The sequence below is a fragment of the Haliotis rufescens genome, unplaced genomic scaffold, assembly GCF_023055435.1.
Source record: "Haliotis rufescens isolate VD_foot unplaced genomic scaffold, xgHalRufe1.0.p SCAF_2, whole genome shotgun sequence".
NCBI lineage: Eukaryota > Metazoa > Mollusca > Gastropoda > Lepetellida > Haliotidae > Haliotis > Haliotis rufescens.
The window spans coordinates 42,945,933-42,970,661 of record NW_025963890.1 but is presented as its reverse complement, the minus strand read 5'-3'; the positions used below and the strand labels follow the sequence as shown (position 1 = coordinate 42,970,661).

At 42.1% G+C, this 24,729-nt stretch overlaps 1 protein-coding gene across 2 annotated transcripts; it reads left to right on the top strand.

Moving 5' to 3' along the window:
- Window positions 1-64: 64 nt before the first annotated feature.
- On the top strand, window positions 65-23,748 carry LOC124149398 (ATP-dependent RNA helicase DDX24-like). 2 transcript variants are annotated; one of them, XM_046520943.2, is made up of 19 exons: window positions 65-238; window positions 1,099-1,441; window positions 2,583-2,666; window positions 4,437-4,585; window positions 4,970-5,051; window positions 5,758-5,973; window positions 6,007-6,089; window positions 8,284-8,469; window positions 9,759-9,869; window positions 10,056-10,174; window positions 12,177-12,304; window positions 12,692-12,810; window positions 13,415-13,592; window positions 14,876-14,979; window positions 16,566-16,683; window positions 19,429-19,525; window positions 20,517-20,594; window positions 21,416-21,582; window positions 23,477-23,748. In XM_046520943.2, the coding sequence occupies exons 1-19, from the start codon at window positions 92-94 to the stop codon at window positions 23,638-23,640; spliced, it is 2,673 nt and encodes an 890-aa protein (XP_046376899.2). In that variant the 5' UTR covers window positions 65-91; the 3' UTR covers window positions 23,641-23,748. The 2 variants fall into 2 exon arrangements, with proteins under 2 accessions (XP_046376899.2, XP_046376898.2); XM_046520942.2 differs by having other exon boundaries at window positions 5,758-6,089.
- Window positions 23,749-24,729: the final 981 nt, after the last annotated feature.

Here is a 24,729-nt window from a genome sequence, read left to right as displayed (position 1 = left end):
ATTTTAACTACATACGATCAGTGTGACTGACTTTGATTGGTGGCGAGCGCTTAAAATCATTATTTGTCCTTATTTGAGATTAAAAAACAAAATGGCGACATTGAAACACGTGAAAACTAACTCCAAGTGGAAAAAGGTTGAAATAGCGCCTGTGCTATTTTCCAACAAAGATTTTGAAACTTTAATATCTATTGAGGAACTTACAGACTACGAACTCGTGGAAACAAATGCTGGACAGGTCAGTACAATCATATATTCCATACAGTTAATGCAATCGTCCGGTTTTCGTTCGGATAGCAAACTATTTAAATGGAACACGATGGACCACAATACAGTTTACCGGGCGCAGCTTACTATAGCGTTTATTTACTAAGGCTGCCGACTGTGGCTCTCGCTTCACAGATCTTGCGTGCCTCTTCGATCGATAGGGTTAGCAGAAGATTTACTGTTTATGTCGATTATCATGTAAAATGTGTTAAACTGCATTGTTACTGTAAATAACACTGTTTATGGTAACGAACTTCAGACACCCTAACAATTTGCACCAGTAACTAACACATTTTACATGGTAATCCAAGGGCGGGTCCAGCATTTTAAAAGGGAGGGGTCCAAAATATAAAAATCCTCCCTCAGTCAAGTTTACTGCCTACAACAAACTACATTTGGTTTCAAAAAAAGGGAGATCCTCTGGACTACCTAGACGTCCCTCTTGATGGAACCCGTGAAGATCTGGGGTAGAATAGGTCTTCAACCCATGCTTTCCGTAAAAGGTGACTGTGCTTGTCGTAAAAGCCGACTAGCGGGATCGGGTGGACAGGCTCGCTCACTTGTTTGATGCATGTCAATATATTTTTGTCATCGTATCCCAATTGCATGGATCAGTGCTCATGATATCAATCACTGGATTGTCTGGTCCAGACTCGATTATTTACAGACCGCCGTCATATAGCTGGAATATTGCTGAGTGAGGCGTTAAACAGCAAATCAAGCAATCAAGGTAAAGAGAACAAATACTAGGATATGGAATGGTCTTTACTATCTTGGCATTACTATGGTTATACTAAAGACATTAACTATACCCATTTGCCTTTTTTCTAGATAGCAGACGATGATACTTCTCAAACTGCAACAGCAGCTGAAAAAAGAAACAAAACTAAGAAAAAGAAGAAGAAAAAGAAAAAGCAGGTAGCACCTCCATCAGAGACTCTAGTTGAGTCTAAACAGGAGGAGGAGGTGACTGAAGCTATAAACGTGATAAATCCAAAGAAGGCAAAGAAAGCCAAAAAGAAGAAACCTCCAAAGAAAGATGAGCAAAAGAAGGGACTGACCTTGAAGAGGAAGCATGGGAAGATGCTGATGATTGGCAGCCAGGATGTAGTTGACTTGAATGAGGATGAGGACAAATTGTCGGAGGCAAAAGCAAAACAAATGGCTGAAAAAGGTATGCTTTCTTTGACGTGTAGGAGATATAGGAGATATAGGAGTGATAATTTCTCTTGTGGAAACTTTTCAGGAGGCCAAGTGGGTCGTGTGTCTCACCACACAGCATAGACATAGGTTCTCAGGGATTGATCTAGGATTCCTATCTATGTGCTCTAGGCAGATGATTCGGGAACATTTAGTTATTTAGCTAACAATTGGGATTTTTGCAAAGTCATTGTTTTCTTTTGTTCAGTGTAAGACTAAGCAATAAAGTCCCTTCCTAAAAAATTCATATTACCCTTAGAAAGCCATAGGATTAGTTATAACTGTATTACATGAATTGGAAAATTATCTGATAATTCCATTTTGGGAACTGACATTGCTCCAGAAATGGGACCGAATCGGCCTTTGAGCAGGTCTAGATAAATTCTTGAGTACTAGTCATGAGGCAGAGATTATGAAAACATAATGAATGTATAGGTGTAGTATCTTACTCAAATATGTAACAAAACATTCACCTCTCTTCCACTCTCATCCTTTTCAGCTCCAGTAGCATATAAATATCACCTTTTCAACTCTAGCGTCCCTTAGTACTCGAGGGTTCATTTATACTAATTATAGAAATATTTTCATTTGACCTCACACATAACTTTTATTTCGGGGACTATATGTTAGTCTAGAATTTGTGTAATATCATTATTTGTTATACCTCTATTAATTCCATTGGTTAATCTGTACCACATGACGAAACAATACTTTTCAATGTAGACCCTGAAATCATGTGACTGACACTGACCTCGAATATTGACCTGTCACATGATCAGTATTTACCTGTCACGTGATGAATATTGACTCGTCTACTAGAAAATAAGATGACATCTGGTACGAAGATTTCACAGTTTGCAGTTAAGTTACTGTAATGAAACAGAGAACGGTTTGAAGACTTCATAAACTTTAATGTGAATTTCGGTATAATGAAACCAATGATTACTCTCGACGAGGTCAATATGCGAAATCAAGGACCCTCGGACTCGACCCCTTCGGTGGTCAGACCATGTCAAGGGTCGGGTCTGAGGGACCTTGTTTTCGTACATTGACCTCGTCAAGGGTGATTATTGGTATCATGTTGACATAAGTTCATTTATGTTGTTATTCATCAGACAAGGGAGAAGGACCAAAGCCTAAGAAGGCAAAGACAGAGCGAGAGAAGCTGACGCATCACACAGATCCTTCTGTGTCTGCAGGTATGGCATGTGTTGTCCATCATTATCAGCTGTCTGACAGCAATAGTTCATGATTACACATGTATTGACAAACACATACCGTCAAACACCATTGTGTCAAACTTTGATGTGTCGAACTTACTGTTGTCTCGAAGTAAAAGCTTCATCCTTGAGTATTCCTTGTTTAGTCATTATTTCGGTTGTGTCGAACCTCGCATAATTCAATGTATTTACGTAGGTCCCTTCAACTTTGACACAACAGTGTTTGACTGTAGTTCCTTTATTATCATGACTGGTTCCGAGTGTAGCAGGATGTGGAGTCATCACACAGATGACATCCTTACCTTGTCAGCTTGCTGATGGGGTTAACATCTTTGGTCATGTGGACAAGGCGTCTGACCTCCGATCAGAAAATCTGTGGTTCGAATCCCATCACAGGTCTCGGAAATTTTATGGTCGCTACATTGGCGCCCAACGTGGGGCTGATCACGTTCATATTAAATTTGAGCAAAATAAGCCTCAGTACCCTACTATGCGGCCCGGGACGTGCCTTCTGTTGACGGGGGAGTATGTAGCAGGACGTGGAGTCATCCCACAGATGACATCCTTACCTTGTCAGCTTGCTGACGGGGTTAACCTCTTTGGTCATGTGGACAAGGCGTCCGACCTATGATCAGAAAGACCGCGGTTCGAATCCCATCACGGGACTCAGAAATTTTATGGCCGCTACAAGAGTAACACGCTGCCTCCATGGTCTGGTGGATAGAGCATCTGCCCCGAGAGAAGAAAGCCAGCGGTGTTCGGACCCCTGGCTGCATCATAGCAAAAGATGTTTCGCACATGCACACGCACACGCACACGCACACGCACGCGCACACAGTGCTAGATAAGTGCAATAATCTTTTTAACGCAATGAAAAATGGCAGACGCAATGGTGACTCATTGATCTTTGGTATCGCAATTCAAAGTGCAAGGTTGGGCCCCTTGGGTATTTTAAGCCTGCCAGAAACCTAGGCTTGCCCTGATTTTGTTTCAAGGGTTGTTAGCACCATTCCCATGCTCATGGGTTTCACCAAAATGGTAAAAATCTAAGACCTGCTTTTTCACTTTGGACACGCACATTAAGCAGACACAATGTGATATAACTGAAATACTGTTCAAAGTAATATCCAACCCATCTCACTCACTGATGTGAAGATAACTATTATTTTCTGACAGAATACACCAGAGATCTCAAGTCATTGTTCGTTTGATGAACTCAAGTTTATCAAATATGTTTGGTTGAGTCTCTATTTATTACCAGTGATGATGGGACGTGCCTGTTTAACATATTTAGCATTACATGTGTTGATGTTTGTATATCCAAATGAATCCTAAATCTGACAATCAGCCCAAATAAATTTCATGAACAAACCCGTGGCTGAAACAGACTACAATTTTAGAACTAAACTCAAAACCTTTACTAGCCCGGGTAAAGATAAAATGCCCCTGCAATTTAAAACAATGGGCAATTGGGCAATTTGTACTAGCCCACATAAAATTGTACTAGTCCCAGGCTTGCAGGCTAGTGTTAAGTTCTAACCCTGCTGTATGAATGATGCCACAATGCCGAGGAACTGTATTTGAGAGATTCACTCTTGTTGTCGACATAACCGTGATTTGTGAACATACCAGTATTTCATTTATCATGATGTGATGCAGTGTCTTTGAACAGATCTTTTTGAGACAGGGACATATTATATTTTTAACACTCATGGGCCAAACAAATAACCTGTCCTATGTTGTAACCAGACATGCGTGCTTGGAAGAATCTGTTCGTGCCGAGCCAAGTCCTGAAAGCTCTACAACATCAAGGCTTCACATCCCCGACCTCCATACAAGCACTGGCATTGCCGTCTGCCATCAGGGACAGGATGGACATTGTTGGTGCTGCAGAAACGGTAAGCTATAAGACTTTGTTAATACACCACACAAAAACTGTTAATGTGTGGATACGAAACTTCCCCTCGAATACGAGACTGCCCCCTATGATTTGGGAATGACTTTATGGCGGCCATCTTGGTTTGCTCAAGGCTGGCACTGTGATTTAAATTTTAACTCAATCTTCACCTTTGAATTTTTCAGTTGAAACTCATACATTTTTAAACTTATCCTAGCTCACACTATGCATGTAAAATGTTTAAACTGCTATGAATATAACCAAAATTTTATCATTTAGCTACATTTATAAATGTATTTTTGTAGCTGTAAACATGATAAGTACATAGTTCTTCTTTACTCCATTTGTTCAAATTAATGTTAATCTGAGTTCTGTATGTGTCCAGGGAAGTGGGAAAACGCTGGCGTTTGGGATCCCTGTGCTCCACCACATCTTACAGCATGAAGCACGCAAGCAGCAGCAACAAGGTCAGTAGCTCTTGAAAGCTGTAATGTCATAATGTGAGGGTGTTACAATGCCGTATCAGCAATATCTGAGCCATGTAGTTCTTGTTAACATGTACAAGCATTGATCAAGTTTGTAGAGTCGTGTGGGGGCATGGGTGGCCCAGTCGTCTAAGGCTCCAGGATTCGCTGTGCAGAGTTGCGTCCCTTGGGCACGCCAGAATCCTATGATTGTGGGTTCGAATCCCGGTTCGCCCCGATTATGTTTCTAGGTTTGTCAGCACCATACCCGTGCTCGTGGGTTTCACCGAAGTGGTAAACGTCTAAGACCTGCATCACTTCGGGCTTTCCTCCCACATTAAGCTGACACGCCTTGATATAACTGGAATACTGTTAAAAGCGGCGTTAATCCCAACTCACTCACTCACTGTAGAGTCGTGTATACAGTCTTTAAGACTTTTTCGAAACGTACAAGTCTCTATGATATTGGCTTCCATCATGGTCACCATACTGTTCGTGTCCCCCCACCATGATGGCACTGCTACTGAGGGGAACCTGAACCTTCTCCATTCTACATTAATGTAATCTCATGTTAGAATGGGTAAGGAACTGGCTGTGCTACTTCATGAGAAGTCTGAAATACTCAGAACTGTCACAGAAAAATATAAAAGATTCAGAAAACATTGTGAAATTTGAAATACTGATATACGTACTGTTACATTTTTTGAAGGTGTTGAAGTTGTGGAGGAGGAGGAGAAAGGTGAGGAAAGAGACTCATCATCAGATGATAGTGAGGCTGATGTGAAGGCAGAGGTTGATGATGGTGGTGATGAGGAGGAGGAGGAGGAGGAGGATGATAATGATGAGAAGGAGGATGGTGTTAAAGGTGGACATGAAGGAAGTGACAGCGGTGTGCCAGAAGACCTTGACCTTACTGATGATGAAGATGGCGATTATGATCTTCCTCCCGATGATGAAGATGGCGATTATGATCTTCCTCCCGATGATGAAGATGGCGATTATGATCTTCCTCCTGATGATGAAGATATACTTGAAATTGATGTCAGTTAATTTTTACTTCTAAATCAATGTTCAGTGATCATATCCATTCTAATATAATCCTGCATGTTAGATTATGGGACTAGTAGAATAAATTGTTTTGCATTTCCTTAGCTAAATGTAAAAAAGAATCCAAACTTATGCGATTATAAATGTTTACACAAATCTCGAGTCTGAGATAAAATATGAAAGAAATAGATGGACCTCAAATGCAAAACAGTCAGTACAAAATGTGTCCTCAACCTTCCAGACAAGTAATATTTGACTACAGACGGGTGCTGGTTTAACTACACACCTGTTGCCCAGTGATCTAAGCTGTCCTGAATTGTCTCCCTTGGGCATTCCAGGATCCAAGGATTATGGTTTTAATCCCAGATTTTTCCCGATTTTAAATTTAATTAATTTAAACTATACATTAATACACCGCAGGTATGCAGGTACTAGTATCTGCTCAGATGCAGTTTTATTTGATCCCCGAACCAGTGGATCTGTTTGCATTCCACTTACCATTCTCAACTCTGTGGGGAGTATACAACCCAAGCTGCCCAGGGGCACTAGAAGGTTTTTACATCCACCTCACATATCGGGTACCCATTCCCAGCTGGGTGAACAGAGGCACATTTGAACTAAGTGTCTTGCCCAGGGTGACACCACACAAGTTTTGACACTTGTGTTTCGGGTGTATGAATGTATTCGTATTTCCACCATCTGGTCATCTACCATCGGACGAGTGGGTTCTTTTGAGTGCACAGGGTGAATGTACTGTACACTAAGGGTAGTGACAACACTGTAAAGACCTGTAAACATTGTTGGTCCCAAGGCTGAACAACCCGGTCACTAGTGGGATATGATCTCAGCACCTGGCGCTTGCTAGCCTGGCGCTTTTGACTGCTTGCCCACTCCGCACCCCGATTTTGATGCTTGGTTTGTCAACACTATACACATGTTCATGGGTTTCACGAAACAGTGGTTCAGGATTTCCTGACACTTATAAATTGAGGGGGCGGTCGGGTAGCCTAATGGTTACGCCAAAGACCCGGGTTCGACATGGGTACAATGTGTGAAGGCCATTTCTGGTGTCCCCCGCAGTGATATTGGTGGAATATTGCGAAAAGCGGCGTAAAAAACCATACTCACTCACTCACTCACTCACTTCTAAATTGACCTGTGCAATATAACTGACATACTGTTAAAAGAAGTAGGGTAGCCTAGTGGTTAAAGCGTTAGCTCGTCACGCCCAAGACCCTGGTTCGATTTCCCATATGGGTACAATGTGTGAAGCCCATTTCTGGTGTCCCCCGCCGTGATATTGCTGGAATATTGCTAAAAGCGGCATAAAACCATTCTTACTTACTCAGTGTTCAAAGCGCCCTTAAACCCAACTCTACATCAGACAGGAACTGTTTTACTATGAACAAGTACTGTTTGACATGCGTTCATTTGAAGTTGCTGAATGCTAGCAAATAGCAGAAATATATTTGATGCTATAAATCCTGAACTAACATGCCACATGATTCTATGTACAATGCACAGTTCACTTTCAGGCAAAGTTAAGTAGCGTTGGTTGCAGAGAGTAGGTTGTTGGGTGGTCGTTATTGGCAGCTTGACTACTGAGAATGTCTTGAGCTTTGCCAACTTCATCCAAGCGAAGGACTCTGCAGGGTTCCTGATCTTCTCAACACACTGCACATAAATGCAATGCAGTGGTCGTTCACATAACCTCTCCCTGGAAAACTGAGTCTGCGTTGATTGATATGGCTCTTCACTTGGTTGACACTCATTTCTGTACCGTCCAGCAGTACAGAACCATCAACAAAATCAACATTGACATTATGACATTATGTCCCACATCCTTGGCTCATTTAAGAAAACTGTGGAATGCCTTGTTTTCATCATGAGTCTTGACATGCTTCAGAAAAGAATCATCCTACAAATAAATGTGTGCAAAAGTGCAAAATACAATTCTGTCATGAAGAGCCTCCATGCTAACCAAACCACCCCCTCCCATTGTAACTGGTAATTATAAGCGATTGAGGGAAGAGCGAGGGTAGTGGGATCTATTGTCTAACATGATTCTTCGTGGGAGGGTGTCAATACCCTGAATTTCTTGTGTTTTTTGTTTGTTTGTTTTATTTTTTTATTATTATTATTATTATTATTATTATTATTATTATTATTATCCATGCTTCTGTTGTAGGGTGATGAGACTGGTTGCGTGAGAGTGATCAACAACATTGAATTTGAAGCCGCTGACCTTGAGAAGGTGAAGGCTACCTCCAAGGGAGACAAGCCTCTGGTAGCGTTGATACTGGAGCCGACACGAGAGTTGGCCATCCAGGTGAAGAACCACCTGATGGCGGCCGCCAAGTACACAGATATCAGGGTGTGTATGCCAGGGTAGAACATGTCAGATGGCCAGGGGACTACGGGAATAGTTTGGTTCCTTTATAATCAGTTTAATTAGGATTTGAGTGAGTGAGCTGGGTTTAACGCCGCTTTTAACAGTATTCCAGTTATATCACAGCGTGTCACCTTAATGTGGGAGGAAAGCCCGAAGTGATGCAGGTCTCAGACGTTTACCACTTCTGTGAAACCAGTGAGCTCAGGTATGGTGCTGACAAACCTAGAAACATTAGGGGTGAAGCGGGATTTGAACCACAATCATAGGATTCTGGCATGCCCAAGGGACGCAACTCTGCACATCGAATCGCAGCCGACTGGGCCCCCCGCACCCCCAATTAGGGATTTGAAGTCTTACATAACAAATGACCAGCACACAAAGTCAGTGATCTAACCCACCCAGCCATCAAGGCTTCCACAAAATGAAAGTCTGACAACCATAATAGTTTAGATCATTGCCATGGTTCCCGTCCTGGATGGGACTTGACCCAAAAAACTACTAGAATGTGTACTTTACTAAGAAAGTGTTATCCCAAGTATAACATTTGTTACATTTGACCACTTTCTAAATGGCATTGTGTATTCACAGAAGTCTTACATTTACAAGCCATGTGATAATTAATGGTTTCTTTGAACTGTGCAGGGTGGTGGGGTAACTTACAGGTGATGGCGGTGCCTTGGCCAAAATCTCCTAAAACCCACCCTGCTCAGTCTTTTAGTAGACACACTTATACTTTTCTTTGGCGATTTATTTTGTGTGTGTTGGTTTATGAATCTGCCGACATGAAAGATAGCAAAATGAAAATAAAATGAAAATGACTTTTCTGATATGTTTTTAATACCGCCAACTCTAATGGCATAGGAATAAATAAAAAAAATAAGTTAACTTGAAATATCACACAAATTAGTTTCATTGCGAAATACGCGAAGTGGTTAACCCAAAGTTTGAGGCGATTTAGATCGGTTAGAGTTATGGCCCTTCGGGGTTCCATTTACAATAGGATTACATGCCATACAATACCAAAAACAAGATTTAAAATGCTCACAATTGCAATATATTTTTTTATTTCAACTACTGACATGTTCACTTGAAGTCTTTTTTTTTAACACAATCATTGTAAGAACTAACCAAAATTCTGTAAACCAACTAAAAAAAATTAATCGCCTTACGAACAACATTTGTTTTCTGTGATAATGGCTTGCTGATACTGACTTTCACATGTTTCGTAATCTGTTGATGTAATCATATGAGTATATAATTATCTCCCTTAGATTGCGACAGTTGTTGGTGGAATGGCCGCCCAGAAGCAGCAACGGGTGCTGAAACAGTGCCCGGAGATCGTCATAGCAACACCAGGAAGACTGTGGGAACTCATACAACAGGTGAGATGTTATGCAGTGGACAGTGTTGAAGGGAATAACAATCGTAAAATCAGTTTTGAAAAGTATGGACTCACTTACTTATTATATAAATGCCAAAGCTGCATGTTTTTGAATTGCTGTTAGGGTCAGACAAATAGTCAGAGCATTTATGAACCAGAATATCAGAGTTATCTCCCCTGTTTTCAGGGTGATCCTCACCTGACCAAGGTGACCGGCATCCACAAGCTGGTGATAGACGAGGCTGACCGCATGGTGGAGAAAGGTCACTTTGAGGAGCTGACCAAGCTGCTGGACATGATCAATGTGTGAGTCAAGATTGTCAAGATTGTCAAGACCCGACCTGAACCTAATTTAACTATGACATCTTTGTGCTATGACTGACATGACATGTATACTTTAACATAGATGAATCACAGTCACAGTCAAGGTTTGTGAAATTGGCTGAGGTGCTAAGAACATGAAGAGGATCTCAGCCTGAAGCTAATTTTACTATGACATCTTTGTGCTATGACTGACATGACATGTATACTTTAACATAGATGTATCACAGTCACAGTCAAGATTTGTGAAATTGGCTGAGGTGCTAAGAACATGAAGAGGATCTCAGCCTGAAGCTAATTTAACTATGACATCTTTGTGCTATATTACATTAAGTAATACGTTACCACTGTTATACCGAGGCTGTTGTCCCCCACCGCGGACCCGGCGTCCGAACCCGCAGCCACCGAAGGGGCCGGGACGGAACAACCAGGGCCTTATCTTGAGATAAGGCCACCAGTTTGGAGTCCATCAGTTGAGACAACAAAGCCGCGACGGAATCCCCGGGCCGCCAAGGGATCCGCCGCCGAGGAGGTAGTGCCCGCAATGGGCACCCGACCGGACGAACCGGCCACCTCAGGGGTGATAGCAGAGCGCACGTAGCGCCTGTATCGCGCAAAATCCTCCGGCCCCAGACCCTCGCACAGGGTGCACCGGGTGTCCTCGCAAGCGACCCTGCACCGCGGGCAAAGATGGTGAGGATCCCGGGACGACAAAAACTTCTGACAGGCGCCACAGCGCCTGTTGACAGGAGTAGCTGGGGTGCTGGACAAAAGATCCATCTCCATGTCAGACATTGTTCTTTGAACAAAAAACAAAACATGGTTACAACACACACACCAAACATATTCACAAACGTAGATTTTCCGAAGAAAAACAAACGATAATAGCGAATACATAAAATACATATAAGATATACATATATATATATTAATAGGTGATGCAAAACAACCCCACGTTATACAACTAAAGGTGGACGGAAGACACAAAGTGCCAACGCCACACCCCGTTGGTAGCGAAAAACGGCGGGAAAATTTTCTAAGCACCGTATAACGAACGCCCCGTAATTTACAGTTTACTTAGGACTAAGAAACAGTAATAAATATCACCAAGGATATGCAGGAGGCGGAAAACCGTAGAAACGCAGTAGAGCAGTCGATTACACGTCTTGCTATGGCAAGCGAAGAGACAAGAGTGAAGGGTGTCACATGGCAGCTAGGTGGCTACGCACGTGCTGCATGAGGTGATTGAGATCTCTGTGGAAGATTTCGCTATAAGAGCAGTTGTGGGGGACCACAGCCTCAGTATAACCGTGGTAACGTATTACTTATAGAATATTCCGAATAGGAAAATTCTACAAGACTGACATGACATGTATACTTAACATAGATGTATCACAGTCACAGTCAAGATTTGTGAAATTGGCTGAGATCCTCCTCGTGTTCTTAGCTCCTCCTTATCACAATTCAGTGGTAAGGTATGGACGTCATGACATATGAAGCTAGGATATCTATGTGAAACATGGACAAAGGCATTATTGTGGTGTTTGGAACAAATATGCAGCCAGTGTTACGTTGACTCTTTCATATAAAAAACATTATCAATTTTCATTTTCCTTCTAAAATGTACTGATATCATGCTGTTCTGCATACAATCATTATTTCAAACATGGGGCCACGGGCGACCCAGTCATCTAAGGTGCCGCAATATGCTGTGCAGAGTTGCGCCCCTTGGGCACGCCAGAGGCTTATGAGTGTGGGTTCAAATCCCGGGTCTCCTCGATGTTGCCAGGTTTGTCAGCACCATACCTGTGCTCGTGGGTTTCGGCAAAGTGGTAAACGTCTGATACTTGCATCACTTCGGGCTTTCCTCCCACATTAAGCTGACAAGCCGTGATATAACTGGGATACTGTTCAAAGCGGTGTTAAACACAACTCACTCACTCACTATTTCAAACACTGTAACATTTGAAGCAAACACACATTTCAGAGATGAGAACCGGAAGCGTCTCCGCCAGACGTTTGTGTTTTCGGCCACCCTCACCATGCTCCACAGCGGGCCCCAGAGACGACTCAAGAAGAAGAAGAAGGAAAAAATGGACACCAAGAAAAAACTAGGTAAACATGCTCCTGATCTGCTTGATCTTCTGAGAAACAGACCAGCAAACCACCACTGTTAAATCAATATCTTTCGCTGACTGTCACACTACAAGCCATCTTGAGAACGCTGATAATATTGCTGGACACTTGTCACTCCCTTGCCTTGCGAAGATGGGTTTGCAGGGTCCAGACCTTTGGATGTCATTGGAATATCACTGACATGGCCTTAAACAACGTTCACTCACTCACTCGCTCAAATTTTAAACCATATTGTGATATTTATTGTCCTGTACAGAGCATGTTTGTCTGTGGAGATAGGAGACTGGAACGTTGCTATTCCAGGGTTCAGGGTCAGAATGTGTCCAGTATGTATACAATTAATTCTGTGATACTGTTGGCCAACAGAGCTGCTGATGAGCACCATCGGGATCAAGGACCGCCCCAAGATTATTGATCTGACAACCAAGGCCGGGACAGCGGAAACACTGACTGAAGCAAGGATCAACTGTACCGTAGACGAGAAGGTGAGATTTGTTTTCACCTGATGAGAATTTGAGGTCAGCAAACACCATACGAGGAGATAAGATTGGCTTACACCCGATGAGAAGGTGAAATTGACTTACAACAGATGAGAAGGTGAGATCGGCTTACATCGGATGAGAAGGTGAGATCGGCTTACACTAAATGAGAAGGTGAGATTTGTTTCACCTGATGAGAAGGTGAGATCGGCTTACACCAGATGAGGAGCTGAGGTCAGCTAACACCCAACGATAAGATGGGGAGTTAGTTTGGGAATCTTGTAGAGTGTAGGACTGTCTTCATCTTTGTGTATCAAGCATTATGACAGACTCGTATGTTTCTAGCCTCTGACGGCAAGGTTCTGGGGACCCCATGGCTGTTGAAGGAGCTGACTACACTGAAGTTATTTACATTGTGACTTGGCTGCTACTGCTCACTGTTTCTCATTGTCTCTCACTGTATTTCACCGTTCTCCTTGTCTCTCACTATTTCATTGTCTCTCATTGTATTTCACTCTCTTTCATTGTCTCTCACTTTATTTCACTGTCTCTCATTGTATTTCACTGTCTCTCAATGTCTCTCACTGTATTTTACTATCTCTCTCTCCAGGACCTGTATTTGTATTACTTCCTGAAGCAGTACCCTGGTCGGACGCTGGTGTTCACCAACAGCAAGGACTGTATCCGCCGTCTCATGTCCATCTTCGTCCTGCTCAGGTGCAACCCTCTACCTCTCCACTCCGACATGCATCAGCGACAGAGGCTCAAGAACCTTGACCGATTTTCAGGTGCGTTTCGAGAAGCATGAGTTGTATAATATGCTGCAGTACAACAGTATAACAGTATTTCAGTTATATTGGAAAATCAGAATGACGAAAAACACAAACCCAAACCTCAATACGACAGCATTAATTCTGAAGGAATGTTTTTATATTTGTGGGTGGCCATCTTGATTATTTAGCTGCCTGAAACAAACAGTAAAAATGTCCAACAAAATTGTCAGCCATGTTGGTATATCGTCCACATGTCCTGTTTGAATGATGAGAATAATCATGATAATAGTGTCAGATTATTTTGGAGATAAACACACTGTGTTTCAGTGTAGAGCTAGAGTTACCTGTACTTTTAACCACGCTAAATTGAATCTGGAACAGACGCACAGTTACATAACCTTGCTGTACCTCGAAAACACAGTTGGTATATCACCATTCTTCTTACCATGACAAAACTAGACACAAACTCTTTGTTAGCAAAGATAGGGAGTGAAGTGCAATGGGTCAAGTCTATTGATTTGAGTGGGAGCCAATCTGAATTAAGGAACACCCATACTAGCCATTTCCGTGCTGTATATGCCCAGACATGTCTTGTTATTGTCCCCCGCCGCGCGAAAGCGCCAAGCGGGGGATATAGTATTCACGACCGTCCGTACGTCCCACCTGTTTGTTGCCGCGATATCTCAAGAACTAAACACTGGATTGTCTTCACATTTGGAACTATGGTGTATATACAGACTCCGCAGACACCAGTCGGTTTTGGTGACCTTGACCCCATTTTCAAGGTCACAGCAGGCAAATCTGCTTTTGGAGTTGGAAAACGGTGTTGCCGCGATATCTCAAGAACTAATCGCAGGATTGTCTTCATATTTGGAATTATGGTGTATATACAGACACCGCAGACACCAGTCGGTTTTGGTGACCTTGATCCCCTTTTCAAGGTCACAGCAAGCAAATCTGCTTTTGGAGTTGGAAAACGGTGTTGCCACGATATCTCAAGAACTAATCGTTGGATTGTCTTCATATTTGGTACTATGGTGTATATACAGGCGGGGGACATTTCGTCACTTTGTGACAAATACTTGTACATCTTTATGTTAGTGCTGGGACGAGTCCAAATTTACTACCCAAGTACCCAACCCCCTATTACCCGACCCTCCCCAGGTACCCACTGTGGGTCTAAAAAGTTTGGTACAAAATGTCCGCTTGGAAATTGTTTTCCAGAGCCTGGCAAACTGTTTATATAGTAACATACTCATGTATAAAAAGATGAGTTGATAGTGTGACTCTCCTTGCAGCCAACGACAAGGGCGTGTTGATAGCATCTGACGTAGCAGCCCGAGGTCTGGACATCCCCAACGTGCAGCACGTGATCCATTTCCAGGTCCCCCGCACCGTCGAGGTACAGTGCCTGCTTTATTCACATGAAGCATACATGTACGAGTTGTGAGGGAGTGAGTGAGTTTGGTTTGGTGCCAATGATGTGTTTTGTAACTTTACGAGATAATTACTGTAAATCTTGAAATTAACGCAAATTAAATGCGAAAAATGCAAGTGGTCTTTGCTCGCATTTTTAAACATCACATTTATATCAACAATAAGACATTTTGGATAGCAAAAATACCAACTTAGACATACGCTGATGTATTCCACACCACTGTTTATTGAGCAGCACTTGTATATAAAGTATATAAACAATGTCATTCAAACACTAATTACATCCTGTGAATTGTCACTGCTGGGGTCAAGACAAGCGTTCTACTCACTTATGTCATCCCTGATCACACCTGCAAGTCCAGACAGACGCCACCCTTTGTTCTTTGCGACTGCGTCAAAGGCCGACATGAGCCAGCACGCATGTATTGTTTTTTCGGAATTACTTTACTCAGCGCTATTAAGCGGTGCTATTTGGTGTGTGATTGGATTAATGTAAGGTTGGATTAAGGGGAGGAAACTTGACTGAGGACATTTTTTTTAGATAGAAATCCACTGATTCTTGAGAGGAGGGGGTGTCGCATTCATATTGAGTCGCATTTTTGGCTAGGGTCCAGTGGTCGCATTCTTTTGGAGATGCATTAATTTCACGATTTACAGTATGTTTTTTAGTTACACCCATCCCATGGCAAAATCAAGCTATTGTATCATCATTGTCATCAGTGGTCGTTAGTAATTATGCGTGATGTTTTACTGCACTATTTGGGAGCTCATATATTCATTAAACATGTACTGAAACGTGTCTGTTCAAAGGACAGTATTGTCAACATGCCTCTACATCTGTCGCTACTGTTACCTGTGAAGATCCAGGGTAGAATAGGTCTTTTAAAAAAGATCTTTTAATGGTTTAAGAGGTTTCAGAACCAGCAATCTTGAAACACATTTATATCATTAAAAATTTTGATCTGATGGATTAGCTGCCTTTTTTTATAATTATTGGATAATATAGACAAGGCACACCTAAATTAGAAATGGCACACCTGAAAAACAGGTCCATGGCCAGTGGCCTTGGGCACTCCTGATTATTTTTTTCAAGCCCTGCTTGTATATTTGTGTGCTAATTCATTCCTATTCAGCACTATATTTACATTACATCATCTTACATGTTTTTATTTGACCCGTGAAGATCCGGGTTAGAATAGGTCTTCAGCAACCAATGCTTGCTGTAACAGGTGACAATGTTTGTCGTTAGAGGCGACTAATGGAATGGGGTGGTCAGGCTCGCTGACTTGGTTGATGCATGTCATCATATCCCAATTGCGTGGATAGATGCTCATGATGTCAATCACTGGATCGACTGGTCAAGACTCGATTATTTCCAGACCGCAGTCATATGGCTGGTATATTGCTGAGTGTGGCGTTAAACAACAAACAGACAAACAGATCGATGCTAATGATGTCAGGCACTGGATTGTCTGGTCTGCAGTGCCGAGGTACATGTAGTTTGTCAGACATGTCTGACGTGTCACGTCTGTTGTATGCTCCATCCCACAGAACTACGTGCACCGCAGTGGTCGGACAGCTCGCGCCATGAAGGAGGGTCTTAGTGTGATGCTGGTCGGCCCAGAGGATGTGCGCAACTACAGGAAGATCGTACAGACCCTCAACAGAAGTGAGTGAAGCAGTTTTTGGTGTTGTCAGAGGAGCAGGTCACTGGTTGGTGAGGGAGTTGGGGACCTATCTCTTCAGCTGTTTTGAAGGTCGATAGAGCCAGTTATATTTTCTAATTTACATTTGTTATCTCACTCAGTAAAGTGCATTATGTTACACATTGAATTATGTGCAGACCATCTTCCTAAGGCATGGGAGTTTAGTGACTGTGAAAATTGAGTTTCCACCCTTGGCTTGAATTCCTGGGCTCGATCATAGCGCCACCAGTTGCTATTACAAGTTATGTCCCTTCTATGTCCCTCCCACTGACCAATCAGATTCTACCTTTTATATCACTTGCATTTTCTTCAAACAAAATGGCGGCGCCCAGTCAAGACGATCGATAATCAAAATCTATATTGTGTTAAAATGTGTGTTACTTTGCTAAGTACATCAAATCATGTGAGCACTTTGATTAAAAAAGATTTGGAAAATATCTGTTGACACCCACTTAGCGCACATGCTTTGCAAATCCTGCAATAGACCGAAATCTGCATGGCAGTTTACGAACCGGATGTCGATTTCGTTACACAATTTTGATTGGGCTATGCATAGTCTCGTTAGTCTATCTAAAGTATAACATCATAATTCTAGCCTAGTATGGCAAGGAGGTATCCACTGTATGTCTGTGTGCACATGGAGAGTCTGTGTGACACAGGAGGTATCCGCTGTATGTCTGTGTGACACAGGAGGTATCCACTGTATGTCTGTGTGACACAGGAGGTATCCACTGTATGTCTGTGTGACACAGGAGATATCCACTGTATGTCTGTGTGACACAGGAGGTATCCACTGTATGTCTGTGTGACACAGGAGGTATCCACTGTATGTCTGTGTGACACAGGAGGTATCCACTGTATGTCTGTGTGACACAGGAGATATCCACTGTATGTCTGTGTGACACAGGAGATATCCACTGTATGTCTGTGTGACACAGGAGATATCCACTGTATGTCTGTGTGACACAGGAGGTATCCACTGTATGTCTGTGTGACACAGGAGGTATCCGCTGTATGTCTGTGTGCACATGGAGAGTGTGTGACACAGGAGGTATCCACTGTATGTCTGTGTGACACAGGAGGTATCCGCTGTATGTCTGTGTGCACATGGAGAGTGTGTGACACAGGAGGTATCCACTGTATGTCTGTGTGACACAGGAGGTATCCACTGTATGTCTGTGTGCACATGGAGAGTGTGTGACACAGGAGGTATCCACTGTATGTCTGTGTGACACAGGAGGTATCTGCTGTATGTCTGTGTGCACATGGAGAGTGTGACACAGCAGGTATCCACTGTATGTCTGTGTGACACAGGAGGTATCCGCTGTATGTCTGTGTGCACATGGAGAGTGTGTGACACAGGAGGTATCCACTGTATGTCTGTGTGACACAGGAGGTATCCACTGTATGTCTGTGTGCACATGGAGAGTGTGTGACACAGGAGGTATCCGCTGTATGTCTGTGTGACACAGGAGGTATCCACTGTATGTCTATGTGACACAGGAGGTATCCGCTGTATGTCTGTGTGACACAGGAGGTATCCACTGTATGTCTGTGTGACACAGGAGGTATCTGCTGTATGTCTGTGTGCACATGGAGAGTGTGTGACACAGGAGGTATCCACTGTATGTCTGTGTGACACAGGAGGTATCCGCTGTATGTCTGTGTGCACATGGAGAGTCTGTGTGACACATGAGGTATCCACTGTATGTCTGTGTGACAAAGGAGGTATCCACTGTATGTCTATGTGACACAGGAGGTATCCACTGTATGTCTATGTGACAAAGGAGGTATCCACTGTATGTCTGTGTGACACAGGAGGTATCCACTGTATGTCTGTGTGACACAGGAGGTATCCACTGTATGTCTGTGTGACACATGGAGAGTCTGTGTGACACATGGAGAGTCTGTGTGACACAGGAGGTATCTACTGTATGTCTGTGTGACACATGGAGAGTCTGTGTGACACAGGAGGTATCTACTGTATGTCTGTGTGACACATGGAGAGTCTGTGTGACACAGGAGGTATCTACTGTATGTCTGTGTGACACAGGAGGTAACCACTGTATGTCTGTGTGCACATGGAGAGTTTGTGACACAGGAGGTATCCACTGTATGTCTGTGTGACACAGGAGGTATCCACTGTATGTCTGTGTGCACATGGAGAGTGTGTGACACAGGAGGTATCCGCTGTATGTCTGTGTGACACAGGAGGTATCCACTGTATGTCTGTGTGACACAGGAGGTAACCACTGTATGTCTGTGTGCACATGGAGAGTTTGTGACACAGGAGGTATCCGCTGTATGTCTGTGTGACACAGGAGGTATCCACTGTATGTCTGTGTGACACAGGAGGTATCCACTGTATGTCTGTGTGCACATGGAGAGTGTGTGACACAGGAGGTATCCACTGTATGTCTGTGTGCACATAGAGAGTCTGTGTGACACAGGAGGTATCTGCTGTATGTCTGTGTGCACACGGATAGTCTGTGTGACACAGGAGGTATACGCTGTATGTCTGTGTGACACAGGAGGTATCCACTGTATGTCTGTGTGCACATGGAGAGTGTGTGACACAGGAGGTATCCACTGTATGTCTGTGTGCACATAGAAAGTCTGTGTGACACAGGAGGTATCTGCTGTATGTCTGTGTGCACACGGATAGTCTGTGTGACACAGGAGGTATCCGCTGTATGTTTCTGCATCAGATGAGGACCTGCCCCTGTTCCCTGTGGAGTTCCACACAACCTCCTCCCTGAGGGATGTCATCACACTGGCTCGGAAGATCGACACAGAGGACCACAGGTATGCAGCACCCAACACAGCACAACACAAGTTCACCACAACACAAAATGAGACACACCATAACACAACACACCATATTAAACACAACATAACATGAGACACACCATAACATAACACAACATGAGACACACCATAACACAACATGAGACACACCATAACATAACACAACATGAGACACACCATATTAAACACAACACAACATAAGACATATAACAAAACATGAGACACACCATAACATAACACAACATGAGACACACCATAACACAACATGAGACACACCATAACATAACACAACATGAGACACACCATAACATAAAACAACATGAGACACACCATAACACAACATGAGACACACCATAAAACAACACAACATGAGACACACCATATTAAACACAACACAACATAAGACATATCATAACAAAACATGAGACACACCATAACATAACACAACATGAGACACACCATAACACAACATGAGACACACCATAACATAACACAACATGAGACACACCATAACATAAAACAACATGAGACACACCATAACACAACATGAGACACACCATAAAACAACATGAGACACACCATAAAACAACACAACATGAGACACACCATATTAAACACAAAACAACATAAGACATATCATAACAAAACATGAGACACAACATGACACAATAAACACCATAACACAACATGAGATGCACCATAACACTATAGAACACAACATAGTAACAACACAACCTGGTGACGAGACAGTGACACTACAGGATACACCACAACACAAACAACACTCACTCACTCACTCACTCAAAATTCACCTTGTGCAGCTTTACATTATCTTCAAAAACATATGTGCAGTGATTGTATTTTGTGTTTACAAGCACACTCCTATGCATTAAGATGTATATGTTTTGTGGAAGCACTTTGTTTTCCCTGAGTCTAGCCATAGCTGTGTTGTGCCCGATTGTATTATAGACAGAGTCCTGTGTTACAGATTCAAGAAGAAGAAGCGGAAAAATGACTGGTTCGTGAAGGCGGCAGAGGAGATTGACATGATGCTGGACGAGCGAGCGTATCCTTGTATTTGGCGTCATTGTCCTTCAAAAGGGAAAACCTGTTTTTCAAAGCAGTCAGTTACCTCCACTGGTTGTTAGGGGCGACGAATGGATCAGGTGGTAGGGCTTGGTGACTTGGTTGACCGTGTGTCAAAATACTTCAATGGTGTGGATTGTTGCTCATGATATCAATCTCTGGTTTGTCTGGTCCAGGCTTGATTTGTTACAGACCACCATCATGGAGTGCAACGTTGAACAACAACAACAACAACAAAAACCAAAAGTACACTATGTTTGTCCTTGGTGAAATCAAATGGTTGGCAGATGCAGAATGTAAACTGCTTTTGAGCATTCAGGTTTTATAATAATAATAATAATAATAATAATAATAATAATGCTTGTATTAATATTGCGCATAAAGGGCGCCAAACTTTGTGTTCAGTGTGCTTAGCATTGATAGTGTTTGTTAAAAAGGTTGGTTTTGAGGTGGGCTCAGGGATTGAAGGAGATAATTTCACATAATCTGGAAGATCGGAGAGTTCTCTGTGGTGAGTAGAGTGGTAAGAGTTCAGTGAGATATTTTGGGGCAATTTTGTTGAAACATTTGTATGCATTGAGAATGATTTATTCAATGCAAGCTCCAAGATGGAGCCAATGGTGTTCCCTCAGTGTGGGAGTGATGTGATTGATATTAGCTGTTCTCTTCACATCTTACACATAAAACTGTCTTAGTTTGAAATGCCAATACTTTTGTGCACAGTTTTTTTTTTAAGCTTTATTTGTGTATCATATGATTGGGACATAGTCCATGGAAATTTGACCTTGACCTTTGACCTAGCCTGGAGGACCCGAGTGACTCGATGGAGCAGCAGAAACACAAGCAGAAACAGCAGATGATGAAGGCACAGCTGGATGTCTTGTTGAAGCGGCCGCTCACACAGAAGCTGTTCTCAGGGAAATACCCTACCAAGATGGGCAGGTTGATAGCACCAGAACACACACAGGGTGAGTTGCCATGTAACACTAATGATGAAGATGGGGGAATTGTCAGTATAAGCTTGGTCCTCAGACATCAACACTGTACACTTCCATGACAACTGCATAGTTTTATTTTACGGGATCGGGTGGTCAGGCTCGCTGACTGTGGTCTGTTACCCATGAAGATCTGGGTAAGAATTGATCTTCAGCAATCCATGCTTGTCGTAAGAGCCAACTAACGGGATCGGGTTGTCAGGCTCACTAATTTGGTTGATCCATTTGGGTGGATCGGTGCTCATGACATCAATCACTGGATTGTCTGGTCCAGACTTGATTATTTACAGATCGCTGTCATATAGCTGGAATATTGCTGAGTGCGGCTTTAAACAACATACAAACAAAATATTAGGTATTTTTAGAAATTATATTAACAATGCTTATTTGGTTGACATTAGCAAACTTAATATATAATATATCGATGTCAAGAAGTAGATATTGGGATGGCTCATTGTGGCCATTTTGAAAATACCTGACCTGACGTGTGTCACTAAGACATTACTTATTTGGCATTTCCTGCATTTCATGTCACAGAAGTGACAGACCACATAGACCCGTGAAGATCCGGGGTAGAACAGATCTTCAGCAACCCATGCTTGCCTTAAAAGGCGACTATACTTGTCGTAAAAGGCAACTATCGGGATCGGGTGGTCAGACTCGCTGACTTGGTTGATGCATGTCATCGATCCAACATTGCGAGGATCGATGCTCATGATATCAATCAGACTTCCGTCATATAGCGGGAATATTCCTGAGTTCGGCGTTAAACAACAAACCAACCAACCACCACAGACCACAGACCACAGACCACAAACTTGCATGAGAAGTTTGTAATGCCATCTTTCAAATATAATTTACAATCCTTATATGATGTCCCCTGCAAACAGGACGTTACCAATGGGCTGTATGTTCAGACTGAATTTCTGCAACAACTGTCTAGTCTCGTCTTGGCAGGCAATGCACAATACATACTGTGGTACTGTTCCATACAAGAATTGTATGTTCTGTGTGGAAGTGTCATACTCAGTGATGCTCTCCAGACATTAATCTGAACTTTATACACCCAAGATGTTTTCTTCACGTTGCTTTTATGGCAACTTCAAGAAACATTGCTTTTATGGCAACTTCAAAGAAACATTGAGTTCCTACCTTGAATAAACACTGGAGAAAAAGTGGACAATTGGAACACCTGTCTTGGATTAACTTTTGTAAACACAGGGTTGAAAATATTGCTATTACAAATATGTTATTTTGTCGTGTTGTTTCATAATTATTGTCAGTTTAAATATGTTTGGGAAAATATCATCTGTTTGATTGAATGATGGTGAGTCAGCTGCATTTGCCTTAAGACAATCTTCACAGACATAGCCAGATACATTTTTTGTAGCCAACGTATGTTCTTGTGAATAATGAATAACAGATGTAATTTTGAGGGTTTAGAGTTATATCCCTTGTCCTTTGAGAGATTAATGTTTGATACATTTGTTATCACAGACAACTGAGACTTGATCATTTGTTATGTCAGACAATTGAGGTTTGAATAAAAACTCACCCACTGATACATTTGTTATATCAGACAGTGGAGGTTTGATACCTTTGTTATGTCAGACAGTGGAGGATTGGTACATTTGTTATGTCAGACAACTGATGTTTGATACCTTTGTTATATCAGACAACTGATGTTTGATACCTTTGTTATATCAGACAACTGATGTTTGATACCTTTGTTATATCAGACAACTGATGTTTGATAACTTTGTTATATCAGACAACTGATGTTTGATACCTTTGTTATATCAGACAACTGATGTTTGATACCTTTGTTATATCAGACAACTGATGTTTAATACATTTGTTATATCAGACAATGATGCGATCCAGAAGATGAAGCGTGACGAGCCTGCCCAGAAGGAGATGATGCAGTACGTGGCAGCACATCCCAAGGTCATCAAGAAAAAACGGGAGAACCGGAAGACGAGGAAGAATGAAAAGAGGAAGAAGAAAAAGATGAAGATGATGACAGGATGAATAAAAACGAAACTTTTTTGATACAGAAGCAGATTCAAAACAAGAATTGATATGATGTACATAGATTATGAAATGTTTCCTTTGTACAAATACAACACTTGATCTGTACAACAATGTGTTTGTTGAGTCTGCTGTTTCACTTCACCTGAAAGGTCTACAGGTGACAGGCCAGCGCTTGGGCCAATTTGACATGTGTGTCAGGAACCACTAGGCTGGTGAAAGCCCATACTGTCATTGTTTCAGCCGTTGCTGCCAAGCTCCTCACAGTGATAGCTCTCTACACTATTGCTGCCACCAGTCAAGGCTCCCCACTGTGTGTGTGCTTGGAGTTGAACTCGTAACCAACTGACCATTATGGTTACAAACAAATGATGACTGCTGTGTGAATACTCTTACCCCAGCTTAATTCTTTTCTTTCTTTTTTTGTCAATTTGAATTTCTTTTTCATTTCAACTATCATGTAATTAGTATAGTAAGAATGTAACAAGGAAGTTAAGTGATTTTCCATTCGTCTGCAATCACGAAACAATCTTATCAAACAAACAAAAAGGAAAATTCATCTTGGAAATATGGTCATAAACCTTTTCAATAAACAAAAACATAAACGTTAAATTTCAAGATTCTTTTGGAACTACAGCATTCAAATAGGGCAATATTTCTTGTGAAACCTACCTAGTAGGTACATCACATGACCCCTGGTGACCTTTGCAGTGGAAAGAATGTTGCCCTTTTAGCATGCTCTTAAATATCTTCTCCTGGCTTGCAGGTTCCTTCTTATGATTACATGTTATCTTGTTCAAGTCAGTGGGTTTATATGGTATTCATTTTGTAATATTTAAATTAATCAGACTTTGCAAAAGTTTAAAAAACTGGTTCTCGGTACCACTGGATACAGGACTTAAACTTTCTGTAAATGTAATCACCACAAGTAGTTCCAAGTTTGTTCAACGAATCACTATTTAACTTAACATCATTGACCTAAAATATAAGTGACAAAACCCTTTCCATAATTGTAATAAATCTGCAAAAAGCCAAGTCAATTGTACAATTCTGACTATATAAAACAATCTTGCAAAAGAACTGAATATG